The sequence below is a fragment of the Harpia harpyja genome, chromosome 8, assembly GCF_026419915.1.
Source record: "Harpia harpyja isolate bHarHar1 chromosome 8, bHarHar1 primary haplotype, whole genome shotgun sequence".
In the NCBI taxonomy this organism is placed as follows: domain Eukaryota; kingdom Metazoa; phylum Chordata; class Aves; order Accipitriformes; family Accipitridae; genus Harpia; species Harpia harpyja.
The window spans coordinates 50,629,721-50,648,919 of NC_068947.1; the positions used below are offsets into that span (position 1 = coordinate 50,629,721).

At 44.0% G+C, this 19,199-nt stretch overlaps 1 protein-coding gene across 2 annotated transcripts; it reads left to right on the forward strand.

Annotated features, from left to right (window-relative positions):
- The first annotated feature begins 1,333 nt into the window (after positions 1-1,333).
- On the forward strand, positions 1,334-17,851 carry TENT5C (terminal nucleotidyltransferase 5C). Of its 2 annotated transcripts, XR_008236365.1 has the most exons (3): positions 1,334-1,408; positions 4,221-5,751; positions 17,774-17,851. XR_008236365.1 is itself a non-coding variant. In XM_052794907.1 (2 exons), the coding sequence occupies exon 2, from the start codon at positions 4,247-4,249 to the stop codon at positions 5,417-5,419; it is 1,173 nt and encodes a 390-aa protein (XP_052650867.1). In that variant the 5' UTR covers positions 1,334-1,408; positions 4,221-4,246; the 3' UTR covers positions 5,420-10,312. The 2 variants fall into 2 exon arrangements, 1 of the variants encoding a protein (XP_052650867.1); XM_052794907.1 differs by lacking the exon at positions 17,774-17,851 and having other exon boundaries at positions 4,221-10,312.
- The last annotated feature ends 1,348 nt before the right edge of the window (positions 17,852-19,199 follow it).

Genomic DNA, 19,199 nt, shown 5'->3' on the forward strand with positions numbered 1-19,199 from the left:
GCTCATCGGACAAAGAGATGGTAACTTGCCTTGAATCTGATTCTTGTCTCAATGTTATCATTTAATTTAAATAGCTCTTTTTGTTTCCTGTTATTTAACCCAATGGTGCACTGTTAGAGAAAAATAAACAAATAAATAAACTAACCCACCCATATTCCTGCTCAGCTTTGGCTTTGTTGGTGAAAGAAGGCAAGTCTGTTTGTGTTTGCTCTGCAAAGAGGAGCTTTTCAGTTTCCTCTTACAAGGTCAGCTCTTCTCCGCCTGTGTGCAGGTGTTGATTCATCTTTCTTGACTGTGTATGAACAAACAATGTAACAGATGTGTTGGGTTTTTTCCCCAATGTTTTGTAAATACTTTTTTAGCTCTACTAGAAATATGTCAACTGGCCTGTCCTAGGATAAGTTTTGCTTTTTTTTCCCCCTCTACTGAGTCCCGATAATCCTACAAAAGGCAAATAGCCCAGGTCCTTTCTCTCTTTTGCTGAAATGCTGAGGGTTTACAGCAGAAATGGTAGCTTTTATCCCCGCAGCGCATAATCTTGTGCCGTGTACTATTAAACGCCAGCCGATTTTTATCACTCTCGATCTCCCGAGTTATTCATTGCTTCCTGTCTTAACAGTTCCATCCTCCTCCATGTGTCCAGTGCCTCCCGCAGCCCATCAGCTGTGGTTTTCAGTAGCACGCCGTTTCAGTGCTTTTTGCCGTCTCCTTGCGAGCGCATCCTTGCAGTTTTCGTGCCAACTCCTAGTTTGGCTGTTTCCCATGTGGCACCATAGCAAACTCTTTAGCAGAGCCTGGAAATTTTGCATCTGTGCTGACGGTTGCTCTGCCCGAGACGAGGGAAAGCCATGTTGTATTTCAGCCTGCTTTTCGTTGGAGTCCGCTTCCCTGTCTTCCGTTATTCCCTTGAAACGTTTAGGCCATTGCTTTCCCTTCCGTGTGCAGTCGTACATACGGCGGGAGGGGATGGAAAGCGACCTTTTGGGTGCCCCTCGCCACCATCTTGGGGTGGGCTGCGGGGCGAACCCCTGGAGGGGGTGGCGTGTGTGAGGGCTCCATGGCGCAAGCGGCCACCCCCGTCCTCTCCCCACCCCGATCCCCGCCGGGCTCCCGGGCCGAACGCCCGAAAAGGCGGCCAAACCCACCCCCGTTCGCTCCGCTGAGGGGGGAGAGAAGGAGGGAGAGAGCCCCGCCGCGGCCATCCTTCCTGAGGCGGCCGTTGCTGCCGCCGCCGCCGCCTCCCGCCCCGCCCGCCGGTTACCTCACGGCGAGCAGTGGGCGGGGCGGGGCGGCGGCGGGGCGATAAAGGGCGGGCGAGGGGAGATGGTGGGGGGTGCGCGCGCGCGTGTGTGAGAGAGAGGGAGGCTGGCGCGGTCGGCGCTGCTGTGCGGCTGAGCTGACAGGACCGGTAAGCCGGGGGGGGGGGGGCTTGTGTGTGGGTGAAGCTCGGTTCTCCGCTGCGGGACAGAGCCGGCGGGGTTCACTTTCTGTGAGGAATCTCCTGGCGGCAAAGCGCTTGAGTAACGCTTTTTTAAAAAATTATTACTTAAACCGGCTTAAACGGCAAGGTCCGCCCGGCTCAGGTGAGTTGCGGGTGCTGCGTGCGCCGAGCTGAGCCTGCGGTGAACGCAGCGGAGCACCCTCGGCTCTCCTCTCAAGAGAAAACGTCTTGTAAGGGAAGCCGGACCTTCCCGCCTGCGGTGCTGCTGGGATTTGGGGGACGACGACGACACAAGACACTTGTAACTTGCCGTGTCACAGGGGTACTGCTTGCTGCAGGCACGGCTCCCTAAATTTTTTCAGGTGTTGTGTCAAATTACAGGTCTCCTAGGGGAAGAACTGCTGCTGCAGGGTAATGTACTTCATCATGACAAAGGTGAAGGCATGTTGTCCTCGCTCCTTGTGCCTCCGATTTGAGGTCTGCATCCAAGTGAAGCTACAATACTCTTTACGCTTGGTATTAACTATAGGTAGTGCCTGTCTTGGCTTCAGAATTGTTTTCTTCCCAGTGAATGAGCATCTTCAGGTATCAGATCTTCTTGTGATGGAAAGTGTTGGCGGTGAAACAAGAAGCATGTGAACTGCTAGCGTCCCAAATACATTAAAGTCGCTAAGATCCTGCTGTCACTAACATAAATCTTGCAGAGTAGGCAAACACGGGAGCGGTTTGGGGGTGGGAGGCTTCATAGGTCGACAGCCTGAGAATTAAACTCTCTGCTGAACTAGAAATGAAATACTTCATCTGCCCCCCACCAGGGCAGCAATGCATGTTATCCTCCTAGGTGAGTACCACCAAGCAGAACCAAGTGTGTGTGGTGGCGTGGGAAGCACTGCTCCGAGTCCTTTCTGGTCGCTGGGTGGGCTCTGTGTGTTGTCTTAGCTGCTAAGAAGGCTACAGACGGGAAGGAGGAGAGGGAATGCTTTCAGAGGTAGTAGCTGAAAGCACTTGCAGCTTTAGCTAGAAGTCATGGAAGACTCTTGTGTTTTTTAGTGATCTGAAGGATTTAATGAAAATACAGTGGTTTTAAGATGAAAATGCACTTTAATGTGCTTGAAGTACCTGAGGGCAGCTGCTGGCAGGCTTGATGCCTCTGGGTTTATGCTGCTTTGCAGCCTTAAGGGTTGAGTTTGAAGAACCCCTTGATTTGTCCTGGACTAATGATCTTGTGAATCACAGGTTTGTTTTGTGCCTGCTGGAGCTGATGTGACCCACAGCAGCAGAGCTTGTAATGCAGCAGCTCATGCTCAAGAGCAGAAATTGCTTCCCCAGGAGCATTTTTACCTTAACTGTATATTTTATCTAGGATTTGACTCTCTTCTGTGGAGGAGGTGTATATTTTATCTAGGATTTGACTCTCTTCTGTGGAGGAGGTGACAGATCAAATGAGCAGTTCAGAAATTAAAAGCTGGAAGAGGACAGGCATGAAATGACAATAGCTGCTCTTTGAATCTTGCTGAAAGATCCTGCACTATGTTGATGCATGTTAGGAAACGACATGGTTGGGTTTTAAACAATTCCTGGTAGGCAAGAGTTAACTACCTTAAGTCTGACTAGTCTGACCTGACCTTGGCAGCTGCAGTCTTCACAACTACTTGGGGCAGAAGAAGGTGAGGCCTCAATTAGTCTGTAGCTGTCAGGAAGCACCTGACCACAATAGAAACCTGGAACACTTAAAAAGAGAAAAGTGTATTAATACCACTTGGAGTTGCGTTACTGTAGAACATATGTAAGTATCTGCATACTTTAGAACACAAGCCACTTAAGCACAAAAGTGATCTGCTCAACTGTGACAAGACTCCTTAAAAAGTGCAAAAGTTCAGACAAGGCTGTGACCAGGTCTGGTCAGTAAGGTTCTTAAGTCCTTAGTGTTAAAGTGCAACACTAACATGATGTCTGTCTTAACCTCATCTGACTGTATGCCAGCTCTTAAAAGCTCGTTTGCCCTCCACTAATGAGCAAAAGGCTGGGACAAGCATGAATCTTGCCAAAAAGGTAGCTTGATTGTGCAGGGTATCTGAAGAAGAGTAGAGAGTTGCTTATGAAGACTGGAGCGCAAATTGAATAGTGGTGTTATCTGACTTTGTAGCTGAAATTCCGTCTGGGATGCTGAAGTGCTGTAGCTTTTTGCAGGAGCAAGGTGTACTTGGCCCTTATCCCACGAGTGGTAGATGCTGGATGGTTAAGAAAGGAAAGGCAGAAATGAAAAGGCAGAAATCTTATGTCTCTAGTGTAATTAAAGTGCTTTCAGTGGACAGGATATCTCAGCCCTGAAACTAACACCTGAGTGTCTTCAACTGTTGTGTTAGTTGGAGAGAGCAGTTTGAGCTTTATGTATAATGAAACAAGTTCAAAGCTTAACTTTCAGAAGTGCTTTGCACTTATGGCTCCTCTGGCATCAGCTGGTGCTGCAGATGATATTAAATTTGGGTAAAGCTTGTGTCATCTTTGATAATTTCCCTTTGACACAAACTGCTTTGCTGAAGCACTTTACCTCACCAAAAAAGGACAACGACAAGTAAAATTTTGTGCCTGCACCAACAGAGAAGCTGAGCATCATTTCAGGTGAAAGGCTTCTTGATGATCATTTTTACATAGAATTATTTCTTTCTAGTTTGTGTCTGTGTGTGTAGACTGAAAAGTAGAGCATAGGATATATCTAGGAAGCACAAACAGAAAGTCTGACTTGTCTTTTTCTTTTTTTTATTCCACCTCCTTACAGTTTCTTTGGAGAAGAAACACCTTAAGATGGCAGGCAAAGGAAGTAACACAGACTGCATGTCATGCAGTGTACTGAACTGGGAGCAGGTCAGCCGTCTGCATGAGGTTCTTACAGAGGTAGTTCCAATCCATGGACGAGGTAACTTCCCAACACTGAAGATAACTCTGAAGGACATTGTTCAGACTGTTCGGAGTAGGCTGAGTGAAGCAGGCATTGTGGTACAGGATGTCCGTCTGAATGGCTCTGCAGCTGGTCATGTCCTGGTCAAGGATAATGGGCTGGGATGCAAAGACCTGGATCTCATTTTTCAAGTTTCTCTTCCAAGTGAGGCAGAGTTTCAGTTAGTTCGAGATGTGGTGTTGCGATCCCTCTTGAATTTCTTGCCAGAAGGAGTAAGCAAGCTAAAAATCAGTCCAGTAACACTGAAGGAAGCCTACATCCAGAAGCTAGTCAAAGTGTACACAGAGTCTGACCGCTGGAGCTTGATATCACTTTCCAACAAACATGGCAGGAATGTGGAGCTGAAGTTTGTAGACTGTATACGGCGGCAGTTTGAGTTCAGCGTGGACTCCTTCCAAATCATACTGGACTCCCTGCTCTTTTACTATGACTACTCGGCAACCCCAATGTCGGAGCACTTCCATCCAACTGTGATCGGGGAGAGCATGTATGGAGACTTTGAAGCAGCTTTTGATCACCTCCAGAACAAGCTGATAGCTACCAAAAATCCTGAAGAGATCCGAGGTGGTGGGCTTCTGAAGTATAGTAACCTCTTAGTACGAGACTTCAGGCCCATGGATAAGGATGAGATCAAAACATTAGAGCGCTACATGTGCTCCCGATTCTTCATAGACTTCCCAGACATCCTGGATCAGCAGCGCAAACTAGAGACCTACCTCCAGAACCACTTCTCCAAAGAAGAGAGGAGCAAATATGACTACCTCATGATTCTGCGCAGGGTGGTGAATGAGAGCACAGTCTGTCTCATGGGACATGAGCGAAGGCAGACTCTCAACTTGATTTCTCTGCTAGCACTCAAAGTACTGGCAGAACAAAACATCATCCCTAATGCTACTAATGTTACCTGTTACTACCAGCCAGCACCTTATGTTAGTGATGTAAACTTCAGCAACTACTATCTTGCAAATGCTCCTGTGCCATACAGCCAGTCCTACCCCACTTGGTTGCCTTGCAATTGATCGTTTCACTTGAGTGTTCTTGAGTGAAGGCTACTGAATGCCAAGATGCTGAGTGTATATATAGACAAGTAATAACTGTCAGCTGGAGGCTTTTGAATGGAAACATGATTGTGTTGGACTGTCCATTTCCTGGTGTGCAGTAGGAATATGCAACCAGGTGACCTGCTATGAACCTTTCGGTATATCTCTACAAATGCCAAGAAGCCTTATTACCTCTTCATTGGGAGAAGAGAACCAGCAGCTAAATGTTATGAGGAGTAGTTACAAAACTTGGTACTAGTTCTGGAAGTGGCTATTAACATGTGATCCAAGTGGAGTATTCAGTAAACTAGGTTAGTTATTAGAGAAAAAACTGCAAAATGTCTTGAGCAGAGTAGAAGCCACTCCTGGAGTAGCAGCAAAACTCTGCTTTCTATTGCCTAACCTTATTACTCCACACTTCCTCAGTTCAAGTTCTAGCCAACTTTCTATTGAACTAATTGTGCAAGAGTGGGCTCGTGTCATGCTTGGACTGCTTCTACTTTCTGGCTGTGTAGAGCTGGTAACCGTATGGATACTGTCTGTCTTGTAGAGGGCCTAAATGTTGTTTCCTGTAGTACCTAGGGATATATGGTCCTGCCTCAAGTTCAAGATTAATTTCTTGGAAGTTGAAGATGGATTAGTTAGTCTATCTCTAAAGCATAAACTGGCTAAATTTTTCTTGAGTACAAAAATTTGGAAGGTGGCATCTCTAAACATGCACCAAAGCATGATCTAAAACTTGCTAATGTGAAAAGTCCTTGAAATGAGGAATTGAAACCTTAAGTAGAATTGGAACCACAGTTGGAATAGTTAGGATGGAAAAATACAGTTAAGTCCAGGTTCAAGATAAAGCCTTTCTGACTGCATCTTTCAAAACCATTTTTGGCACAGTTGGAAAGTAGTGCCGCTATTACACTGAGGTTTGGTCCAACTTTCTTCCTCACAGGTCCACAGCAAGCAAAAAAACCCAAAACCCCAAATAAATCCCAAACCACTGTAAGTTGCAGCATGATGTGCACTCCTGCCATGGTATAAATTCCTAAAGTGCCTCCTAAAATTAATTTCTTGTACAACTTCAGGCAGGTCCTGAAGGCTTGTCTTTCTGTCACCACTTAAGGGTTGAGCTTACTGGTGTATCACTGTCACCTGGTCACTGTATGAGATGGTATTCTGAGTGGTTAGAGTCAAATTCTTCCTCTTTACTGGTCTGAACCCTCACTTGAAGAGGTATATAAACCCTAAGCAGAGCTCTCCACAGAGGCCGTATGTGGTGAAAGTCTGCCCCTGTTTTCAGAATAGCCTCTGGAAGAGTATGTACTCCCTTGGAGGTGTAGGGGGCTGACCTTCCTGAAGGGTCTGTGCTGAACTTGCTGCTTTGAAACTCCTGTGCTTTATAAGGAAGGTTAAAAATTCCCCAGTTATGTATATAGTGGTATTAGAAACTGGCATACTAACTGGATGATTTTCACTGAATTGCAGTAGTAAAATACATATGGCAAATGATCTTGAGTTTCCTTTGCTTAACCAGAGAAGTAGACTAGAGAGGCAAATCTTGGAGCTATTTAATATGTACTGGTGCAATGTTTAAGAATACTTGTTTGCTAAACCTTTTTTATGACTTCCAGCTGTCTCTGCAAGCTTGTGAGACCAAAGTGCCTGATCAAACAAAGGATTTAAGCTTAGAAGGTAAAGCAGAAAGCAGGTGAAACACCAATATATGGTTGCTGTTTAAGGCAGAAAACAATAGCAGTACAGCACTTAAATGGCAGTAAAAAACCTGCATGTTCCTCATAGGACCAAAACCTTCTAGTTATATTGCAAGTTCTCTCACTTTTCATAACTACTTCATAAAGACTGTCTCAATAAAGCAGTGAGGCGACTCTTTTGTTCAGACTTCTTCGTTTAGCTTAGGAAGGCAGGGAGGGATACAATCTAGAAAGCAGACTGTAGCCGAGTATGCTTTAGCTTAATTTTTTGAACAGTCTTATAAACAACTTCAATAGCAAATAGACAAATAATTTGGTGTCTTCTGTTGTGTTTTTTCATTAAAGGCTTTCTGTGTAGTTCAGCCAAAGTAGCTAAACTTGAAAGTGAACATAGCCTTTTTCACTAACTGTGGCTTGGACTTGATGTAGCTTACAGACAAGGCATCTTTCACCCAAGACTTTGACTATTTGGAAAGCTTTTTAAAAACTAATACAATGCCAGTGTTGTCCTGTGTGTTAAACATAGTGCAGGCTTACTGCTGGAATGACTTTTGCATGCAAGGCAATACTTGGCCTAGTATAGAATATCACTAGAAAGAAGGATGTCTTTTGCTTAGGAGTTTGTAACTGCTATCATCTCTTAAATAGCTGTTTTTAAAGCCAATCTAAGCTATACCCACTGCAGAAGTAAAGCATTGCCTAGAGGGACGTTGATTTGCCTATCAAATAGCTTAGACTCATGTATCAGTCTTATGCGATCTCATGGCTGATCTTTAGAAGCTGTTCCTGTGCGTCGGCTCATGTGGAAGTAGTAGTCAGATGCTCAGGAGGAGTCCTCGCAAGCTTGAAATAAACAGACTTATGTTTTACTAGTCTTTGAATGCCTTGGCTGCTGAACATCAGGCCAGGTGCATCTGTTGGAAAAGGAAGTGCTAGAAAGAAAGCTCTAATGGATTCCTACTGAGATAGAGCTATGGAGAATTTAAGCTTCCTGCCATAAATATTGTGCTTTTGCTAAGGTAACCTGTTGCTGAGGCCTCTAAGGAAGCTTTATGTTGAATGGCTGCTCTCTGAACAGCTGACTTCCTGGGTTTAAGCTTTGCAGGACTGCTGACTTCCCTGCCTGGCTCTTAAGTTGCTCTGGCATATGAGAAATATTAATGCTTTGTAGCCTGGATGCCGGATGTTAAGCTCTTGAATAGTTAACTGTATCCTGAAGCTGCCCACTACCTACTGCATTGGCCCTACTGTATAAGGGATTGCTGGGACACTGTTCGTCTCATTGCCTTCAAAATAATCCTGGCTTGGCAGGTAAAGCTGGAATACTCAGTAGCTTTTCATCACTGTGTTGCAAGCAGCCTACCCCTTTCTGTTCCAAGTTGTCCTAGCAGCCTGATGTTGCATGTGGCAGTGGCTTAATTTGGTGTGTGCTAGCTGGTTCAAGTTCAGGTTTATGGTGGCCCCTGTAGCAAGGAGTAACATGAGAATGAGCGCTAGGTAAAAGTTAAAAGTGATGACCCTAGGCCAAGTCTAGGCTGCCTGCTTGATTCAGTCTCCCTTCAGTACATAATGATGCCTCTGCAAACCTGCTCTATCCTCTGTTGCTCACTTGTGTGTCGAATGGAGGTTAGAGAAAGACTACTATACTTCAGACTATTACCTTAGCACATTCCCTCTGGGCAGTGGCATCAAAACAAAGCTGCAGTAACACTGAACTGCAAGTCTTGTATCAGTGCATCATTCCTCAGGACTAGGCTTCTAGTAAACCAGGCTCTGTGGTTTAGAATAGCTGTTTTCTTCCTGTAGCTTATAAGCTCAGCTGGGCTAAGCCAGTCTGAGGTTAGGCATCTGTTGTCAATATTTATTGCCAAGTCCCACTTGACTTAGAGTTTATTAGTGTGACTTCCTCATTGTAAGATAGATTTTTTTTTTTTTTTAATTTGATAAAGATGCTACCAAGGAGACCTAGTAGTAGACTGAGTTTTACTCAGTTTGGTAAAAATCCCTATGCTGATCCATGGTCACTCTGAGAAGTTGTAAGGTAAAGCATACTTCATGCTCCCTCAGCTCAAGATTTAATTGTTGCTGTGTTTGTCCTCAGCTAGTTCAGTCAATCACTAAGCTGGAGGTTGAAGACTACTGCTTGCTTTTGAGTAACCATTTTTCAAAAGATCTTCACACTTTAACATTAATAATCTTGTCTACAAAGCAGTAGGTAGTATTTAAATCTAGTCCAAATACCTAAAGCTTTTTATTGAGACTTAAAGACCCATATTTTGGGAGTGAGTTCTGGGGTTAAGCATTTGGTATGCTTTTGTGCCTAGGCTTTGTGGGTTTCTGATCACTAGAATAACTACTAATGTTGGTAGTGATCTCTGCTTATCACTATATGAGTGCTTGGGAAAAGGCCTCTTAGAAGAGAACTTGGACAAATTGCTTCAATTCTAAGCTGTCAGTGTACCGATGGTACTTGTTTACTCTCCCTCCCACTCAACTCGTTCAATCAGGGTGCCATAGTTGTTAGGCACAGCAATAAGTTAGCCACAGTCACTGGCAACTTGGTTTAATTTGGGCATTGGGAGAGCCAAATGGATAGTAATACTTCTAGCCTTTGCATCTACTTTGCATGGTCTTAACCATTTGTTAAATATGGTGAAGTGTATTTCATATATGTTCTTTAATTTCAATGAAAGTAGTTATAAGGTGGGATGCGTGGCTATAGTTGTAGAAGTTTTGGGGGGAGTGGCTGGAGCACTCTGGTTTTTCTCACTTGTATTGGAAGAGAAGGCCGCTCGCTGAAGTGTCTGGATTGGGCTTGTCTCTTTCTGATTAAAATTGCACTTTCTTTTGAAATTTAGAAGGCCTTTTTTTCTCTGTTTATCTCCTATATAATTTTTTACTATTAAAAGAAGTCAGCTCTTAGAAAATCTGTCTCATACCTCTTTGGAAGAAGTGAGTCTTTTTTTTTTTTCTTTTTTTTTTTTTTTTAAGCTGGCAAAACAAGGTACTAGAAATATTTGGATTTGTGATGAGCCCAAATGTGAAATTGGTCACAGAACATTGTCTACTGTTCTGCACTGTGGTGTTCACTTGTCATTCTTGGAAACTGGGTTTTAGACCTTAATGATTCTGAAATTCTTGTGCAAATAAACTTATGCTAAACATTGCTTGCCTCAAGTAATTCTTGCATCTAAATAGTGCTGACAAAGTATTTGTGGTGCTTATTGGCCAATGCATGTGTAGATACACGGGGCAGGGGGAGAAATAGTGATGGGGTACACAGTAATGCTTGGGTTTAGATGCTGTTCAAAGTACTTTTTTTTTTTTTTCCCCCCCCCCTCTCATGAATGTACACATCTGCCTCAACTTACTGAAGATTAGTCAGTTAAGTGAGACATGATTCATCTTTCATTTACATTATAGTGAGTTTCTAGAGAACTGTTTTTGCCCTCTCTTACCATTATCTGGTCTTGACTTTAAAACATGTTCAGGCACAGTCCTAGGCCTGTTAGATAGTGTCTGGTCTGAGGTAGAGCCTGCCAGTCCATTCTGTGATGCACTCCATTTTATATGCTACTCCAAGTCAGGGGCCCCTGCATACCTCTGCTCGTGAGCCAAGGAGGTGAGAAACAAAGTCAGCAACTGCTCTTCAAGTTATTTACAGGTTGAGAGTCTTTGTGCTTTCACTCTGTCCTAAAAGCAGATGCTTCTGCATACCAATGGTCAATGGGGGTTGAGCAGGCCAAAGCTAAATAAAAGCTAGGGGCATGTGGCAGTCTACTTGCTGCTGCTCCTGCTCTAGGATCAAAAATAAATGGACTGTAAAAAGCGTGCTTGCTTCTAATCCCCTCTAGAGCCCAGACAAGCTCTAGACTCTCAGTTAAGTAATGCTGGAGGTATTCCAGCCTTCAGGACCTTGTAACACCTGCAGTGGAAACTTCTGTGGAGATTAGCAGAGGCAGTGTGATCCCATGGAAGTAATCATGAAGCTTGTGTAGTCCCTTTTCAAGATGTAATTGCTTCCCTCTGAACTTAAATGGAGAACTGATAATGCGGCTGGGCAACATAAACCATCTGCTTGTCACCCGAAACTCCCTTACCCCAACTCCTCAGTTTATCTCCTCATAAAAGCTTCTGAGTTATTTTGGGCAACATCCTTAAGTTTCTAGAATACCAGACTTAGATTTGCAGGGTCTGATACTGAAACAGCAAAATAGCTATGCTTAAGCAAGGGTCTGTATGTACTCTTTCAGTTCCATAAGGAACTTCGATAATGGTAAGAACTGAGAGGAACTAAAGAAGAAAGATGTTCTTGCTCTATTGTTGTTGTGTTGTTAGTGAAAATACATTTGTAAGTGTCCTGTTCTGTTGTACTGTTAGAACCCAGCCTTATCCATGCTGTGCAAGATGACCTCAGTCTTGTGATGGGGGAGTGAGAGGCGTTAGACAAATAGTACTCTAAATTGTTGCCATTGTTCTGGCAGATGTGCTTATTTCCCTCCTTTCTTCCATGATGGAATATGGAATATTTAGTATTTTTGAAATCAGAGTATTCAATGTACCCTTACAGAGACAGAATAGATGCTCCTGTGAGAGAAACAAAGATTTTCTTTGCATGCCTCCTTTTTTTGAATATTGCTTAGTACTTATTTAGTACACTAATACCCTACATACCTGAAGTTGCTATTTTCAGCAATAAAATAGGGTTTGTATTTATCCAATGACTTAAAAGGGAGATATATCAAAGTGTGTAATATGCCACTTGAGTGTGGGTGTTAGACATAGTGGTCATGTTTTGCTGCAGTAGCAGTGCTGTAATCTGTTCTGCTTTGTCTCAACGAGAAAAAGATGAGCTCCATATCCTATAGGCAAGACTGCCCGGCGAAGGGAGTAGTTAACCTGCCAAACCTTAGTAATTTTCCTAGTAGGAAAGAGTTGAGTCATCATGCTGGAAAAAGAGAGTCTTGCCAAGAACTGTGTGCAAAGCAGCTGCTGGATCCTAAACTGGTAGTTCTCATATACGTTAAGGAAAGCTATACTGCCTACTCCAGTGTTATCATATTGACTCTCAGCTGGGTGGTTTAGTAAACCAGCAGGAACTAGTTCCCTAGGCTGGCTGATCCCACAGAATGCTGTGCTGAGTCTTCATCACCCATAAGTAGAGAAGGGGACAGTCCATGCCACCTCACCGTTTGGAGAATGGAGAAGTGCAACCTCTTGCAGAGGTCCGGCCAAGACAGAGCACGAGGAAGCTGGCCAGTCTAATCTAATCTGTAGCAATAATCCTCTTGTCACTGATAAATCCCTATAGCTAGCCTGCATACTTCAGGAGACTTCCAACAAATCTCCAAGGCCTGAACTGCTTTGGGGAAATAATCCATCCCTGTATATTCCCAGCAGGCAAGTGACAATTTGGTGCTGTAGAGGTGGTCTCACTGTCAAAGCTGGAAAATTTCCTTTCTGATGTTACGTAGTTGATTGTGGTCTGTGTTTTGGTCTGTGTTTTAGCATGTGAATGACATAACCAGGCAGTTCATGTGCTCTTACACCCCTGCAACATGTGTTAACTGTATTCCACCTGCTCATGTAGCAAATCTGCTTCAGAAAACAGCAAATCAGTGAATACTGATTGCACTGCAAGCAAAGGGAAAATTGTCTCCCCTGCAAGAGAATGGTTGAAGTGTGAGACTTCTGATTCAGTCACTGTCCCCATGCAGCAAGGCAAGTCTTCTGAGCATATTGGATGTGGGACATGTGAATTACTCCCACAAGCTGCTCTCTTTGTGGACGCTCTTCTCGCTTCAGAATCAACCGTCCACCTGCAACAATTCCCTTCTCCACTCCTTCTCTATCGCTTATCTGAATAACTTTGAAAGCTATATCTCGGTGTACCTCTTGGAAATTTATTCAGTCTTGCCCTAAAGGTGCTCAGTAATGGCAATTCATTGTGTACTTGGAGAACCTGTTCTAATATTTGATTGTGGTCATTACTGAGAAACTCATTTGCATTTCCACATTGGTTTTTGAACTTCATCTTTGATCTGTGGATTGCTGCATCCTTATCAACAAAGCTGAAAAGTCTCAGACTGCCCCGTGCTCTCCACTAACCCCTTCAGCTCTTGGATGAACTGTCGAAAATGAGCTCTTGAAGCTGTATGTTGTATATATTGGATTTGGAAGCCGGAAACGTTTTCTTCTGTAACTTTGTGGTTCCTGCACATCTCATGAACCAGCACCAGCTGCTAGCCTGGTGCTCTACATACCACGGATAACAAATAGTACTAAGATTGCTTCTCAACCTCTTGATATTTGTGTCCACAACCTGTGCCTGCTGTTTTTACCGTGGCATTATGGCATGCCAAGTGCTCGTGCCGAGTCAGTTATTCGCGGTGATTTCAAAGTCCATCTGCTGCTTCTAGAGGCAGCCTCTCCCATCTGGTATTGACAACATCTGTGCTCCTGGTTTCCAGATGTAGTATTTTGCATTTGATGGTATTAGAAAAAGATTTTGTCTGACTCCTATGGGCAAATAGTCGCAATGTTGATGGACACAGTAACTCATCTTCTTCAGTATTTACTACCTTATTGACTTAAGTATTGCATAGTGCCTGGAGATGACAGAAGTGCGCACAGTTTTGCGCTGTTCTTGCATACGGAAGAGTACACAGGGTTGTTGTGGGCACTTTGAAACCTGCAGGTGGTTTAAAGCCAGCGTCAGCACAAAGTCCACAAAGATACTGGATGCAGGCTATTTTGGGAGTATTTTTTTCCCCTGCAAATACAGGGTAGAGACAGCAGAGAAAGCTTATATTCTGTCACCATGCTTAACAGCAGTTCCTCAATCCTTTCCTCTGCACCCCCATGACTAAAACACTGCAGTGACAAGTAACCCTGGGGCACGAGTTCACAACATGACCAAAGTGAAGAGCTCCATGTTTCTGCTCTTGCCACCACATCTGTTAATCATCACAATCGGCTGCCTGTGTTTTACTGCTCACGTGGGGCTCCCCAAATGTTGTGTAGCCCTGACTAGTTGCCAGGACTGATGTAGCTCTCCAGACCTCATGAGCTCCCTTTCACTTTCTCCTCCCGGGCAGCTTTTCTTAAGACCAGGGGAAAGTAAGTTGGTTTCGAGAAGAGCCCCTGCCATCAATCCCACCACCCAAATTCCCTGCGACACTGGTGGGAGTTCATCAGATGCTATGAGGGATTTGCTAATGGCCTGGCAGACCCCAGTGGTTACGGCTCCTGCGTTACGGCTGTCCTGCAGCTCAGCTGTGCTGGAGTATGTTTCCGCAGCCCTGTTCGATTGGTGGGAGCGACACGTACAGATGGGGCTCAGCCTCTGGCAGCAAATTCATGGAGTTACTCCAGAGAAATGCTGCTCATAAAAAAACGGCGTCTGTTTTGGAGCAGAGGAAACTTTGAATGTGGAGCAATATTCCAGCGACGTATGTGCCTGCTTCACATTGGTGCTTAGCCTCCTTCCTTGCAGCACTTCTCTGTGGTGGAGATAGAAGGAGGATTCCTATTTACTGCCATTTCCCGGACCAAAAAAATGAGCCCTGCAGAGGGGAAGCAGCACACTTTGGTAACACAGGGACTTGCTGGCAGGGCCAGGAGTAGATATTTCGGAAGCCCTGCCTATTGATGGGGTGGGAAGGGAAGCGGAGGTGGATGGTACTGGGACATTTCAGAAATTGAATAAAAGTATGCGGGTGTTTATAAAAAATCCACAGTTGAACTGGAGAACCGCAGTTTTAAGTACCATCTTCTCACAGGCATGTCTGGCTTACTTAAAACTGCAGCAGTGTGCCAGCAGAACTTGCAGGGGGGCTGTGTTATGCCCATGTTTAGGATGTTCTACACAGAGAATTCCTAACTACTTGCAATACTGAATTGCAATATAAAAGCATGGGGGTAAACGTGCTGTTCTGTTATTGCGTGTTACACACGTGGCTCTCCTCAGCAGTTATGGTGTGAACTCTGGCCTTCAGGATTCTCAGCCAGATTTTTGTTGTCTGGTTAGAAAGAAAAGATTGCTGTATGGGTATAATTGCAACTACGATCAGGATGTTTCATTTGACCAGGACTTGAATTTTTGTTTTAATTGAAGTACCAGTTGAAAACAGGGATTTAGTTAAAAAAAGGAAATTTCTTTCATAAATAAGAATTCATTAACTAGCAATGTGATATTTGACAGAAGTGATCTTGCCTTTAACTGTAAAATTGCTTGTGCAGTTAGGACTTTTGATTCCAGAACAGCAGCTTTTACTTTGAAGGTGCTTACTATCTGATTACTGATTTTACTTACTGCTAATAAAGAATAGATGAGTAGCGAAAGGGTCTCCAGTTCATCTCACGGATCCTTTGACTGACTTGCAATATTATAACACCAGCTCATTCAGAGAGTTTTTGTCCACTGCTGACAAAACCTCCAGATCCCAGACTTCATGGAAAAGTAGCAGTAGTACTGTTATAACGCATTATCCTGGTCTGTACTTGAATAAGAGAAAAACTGCAGAAAAACCAATTTAAACCTGGTTTCTTTATGATGACTGTTCTTGAGGCTGTTTCAGGCATACTCGATAGATTACAAACAATGTTTAATTTGTAAGAGGGACCATCTCAGAGGAGGCTGGTCATTGCTATATATATTACATTGTAATATATCACAAATAGGCTGCAGTGTAATAGCACTGGCTCATGGAACTGTTTGAAACAGTCTGACCTAAATTTTATACCCATTGAAGTGACACTGCTTTTAAAAATGACATCAGAGGACTGAGAAACCTGCAGAAAGATGTTTAAGATTCGGGTGGCCAGAGCTGTCTGGAAGCTGGCGGCCGGTGGTGCCCGCTCTGCATCTTGAGGAGAGGATTTCTGTGCAAGGGCCATTTCAGAGAGGACCCCAGGGTGCTGCTGAACGCCGAGCAGCAGCACGGGGCCCTTCAATCTCCTGCCGTATTCACTGCATAATGATGCGAATTAAGTGTCAGGTTAAATCTTACCTCCAAATGATGTGAATTAAGCGGCAAGTTAAACTTTACCTCCAAATTTAATCGGGCTCCATAGCAACCTAACATACTTTTTTTATTTTTCCAGTGGTTTAATTTCCTTTTTATTTCCGTAGCGATGGATTCTTGAGAATCCAGACATGCCGCAGTGCTGGCAGATTACCTAGACTTTAACCAAATCTTCATTCTCACAGTATAGAGTTAGCAGAGAACTCAAGCACTGAGAAAATAGGGTGTAAATATTGTATAAATGTTGGAAACAAACATTTAAAGAGCTGGTTTTAATGTTCAGAGGATACTTATTACTGAAAATATTTTTAAAGAGCTAAAATCTTACTTTTATGATATAGTGGCCTTTTAATTTTTCTTCGGGTAGGTGCCAGTTGTAGCCTGGCTCCCAGATATCACCTGGAGATTCTTGTAGTAGGTGATAAGGACAGCAAAATGTAGGTATGACCGTTATTCAGGCTAACGTTTTACTTCCTGTGCTCCAGACTGAAGATAATTTTTTCTTTAAAAAATCATGGTGAAATATTGCACAGGCTCACAACAATATTTTTCTTTCATGAAAGACCATTTATATAAATTCTTTTCTATAAAAAGATGCATTGGAGCAAGCCTAGGGGTTTATTTTGGCCAAGGGTTCCTGACATACGGCCACCTAAAATAAGTTGCTGATAGCATTTCACATGGCGTTTTGTCCTGAGCCCGAGGGGTTATTGGTGCCTGGCTGCAAAACCTGTCTGGTGCTTTTTTGCTCGTTGATGCTTTGGCTTTGGGTTAGCTGGGGTCCAAACTCAGGCTCTAGTTAATATTTGTGGTGTTGCCTCTACAAGGGGCTGGTGCTGAGGTCAAGGCGGCGTGGGGGGCATGAGGTTCGGGGAAGAGAAAAGCTGCTGTTTGTTGTGTCAGGCGAACCAGGACAAGCTGTGAGAATGTGACGGCTTCTGCGCACACGCTGTTTGTTGGGAGTATATCCTGGAAACCTTTGTTCAACCCTGTCCTCTCTCCTGACAAGCTGTGCTGTAGTGTGAGATCACTGGGCTCTAAAAATGTCCATGTCTCTCCTGTGACTACGAAGAAATCTTGGAGCAACTGGCTCAGGTTGCCACACCACAGACAACTAAAAAGGGTCGAGAGTCTTATCCCAAATGGCCAGAAATCAGACAAAAATACCAAGAATTTTCTTCCAAGCCCACTGCAGGCATTTTTTCCTTTCTTGTGACTCTGTTTTTGTGATGATGACATGGGTCCGTTCTTGCAGGTTGCTTGAGTTTCCTTCTCTGCTCCATGTCAAGCTGGGGGTTAGCAACCCTTCTAGCCAAAGGTCTGGGGGGAGTAGGGTGGAGACGTCTCCTGCAGGGAAGAGAAGTCTTTGCACCATCTGTTTTCTACTCTCCCCTAAAGCTGAATGACCCACTTGTCTCGGCTTTTGTTTTTTTCCAGGTCTGTGCATGTGCCAGCAAGCCCTGCTGCAATGGCAGGAGCAGAGGGTTCAGGGGCAAAGTCTGACTTAGAGACCACAGCTTTATTAGAGAACAATTCACATCTTTCGAGCATGTTTAACCCATGTTCCTAACCATTTTTCTCCAATTATCTTTGGTCCACAGTTGGGTGAAGTCATTGTCAGCCCCATGGACTTCAAGGACTCTGCTGTTTCCAAGTGAAAAAGACTCCAAAATGACTCCAAAACATTCAGGAGCCAGAAGGAGAAAACCAGTCAGTGCTGAGAAGCAGCTGGTGACCATACAGGTGAGACTGGTTCAGCCAGGAGGGGTTCAGGGATCTGGAAGCTGGTCTTGGACTATCCAAGCGATAGCCTCTAGGACATGAAACAAGATGTTCCTGCTAGTGGTTTGATATGTTGTGGCGTGTCTCTAAAAGCCTAATATCCCAACAGGAGGAAATTCTGAGTAAGACAGATATGAAAAAAACTTTGTGGAGAAAAAATACATTTTCAAATGGGGAAAGTTCTTTAGGAAGAATATATGAGATAGCCAAAAAGCTCTATTTCCACGTTCAAGGGAGACGATAGCTTTAGCTAAAAGCCATGGTACTGAACTACAACGAAGGCAGCAAGTAGAAGCAGATATGCAGGATATTAGCTATGGGGAAAAAGGCAGTAATAGGTGGCATTGATGCAAGTTAGACTTCTGAAGTACAAAAAACTGTAGGGAGGGGATGTGGAAAACCAACTAGGTTAATTTTCCTTAAAGATAATGGGAAAGTGTTTCATTTTTTGGAAAAAAATTACTGTGCTGAGGCATACACCCTTTTGTTTTTTGGAAGTAAGTCTGTTAATAAAGATTCAGAAAGATGGAATAATTTTTTCTGATGAATGTTTGGAAGGGAGGGTGTTCTGCTGAGGTGACAAACTACTCTTGAGCCCATTAGCAAGAGGGGAAAATTATTAGAAAACAGCAACTTGGGAGAGGAGTTGGCTGGAGAGCATTCTGGTCTGCCGATATTAACGTTAAATCTTGAAATACTGGGTGAATTCCAGGAGAATGAAAACATACGGCCTCTATTCCAATATTGTAAGAGGGGATCTAGGAAGAACCACATAAACCCTCATCTCTGACTCCAGTTTTACAGGTTAGTGGAAGAAATGCCTTCTACATGTGAGGGAGCGGTCCTGGCACGTGAAGTGAATGGGATACTCTTTCCCATAAGCTTTTGAAGATAATATAAAGTGAGGTCCAAGGGGAAGCATCATACTGACTTTAAAAGAGAAGAATTGGGAAGATTTCCCTTTTTTTGTCTGCCATGGCCTTCTTGAAGGTGTTGTTTTGGCTGTGGGCAGGGGTGATGAGCTTCCCGCGTCACTGCAGAGCACGGGGTGATACAGACTCAGATCAGCAGCTGCAGGTGTCAGATACATTTGCTGCAGCATGTTTCTGCAACTGCAGTGCAGTAGAGCACTCCCCACTTGCTTCAGTCACCCATGAGAGGATCTGGAACTGAGTTAAGGAGAGATGATACACGACATGCCACTTCATCTTGTGTCACCAGCATAAGGGGTTCAGTAGCTTCAAC

Coding starts and splice junctions, on each gene's coding strand:
- TENT5C (XM_052794907.1), top strand. CDS start 4,247: ATGGCAGGCAAAGGAAGTAACACAGACTGCATGTCATGCAGTGTACTG.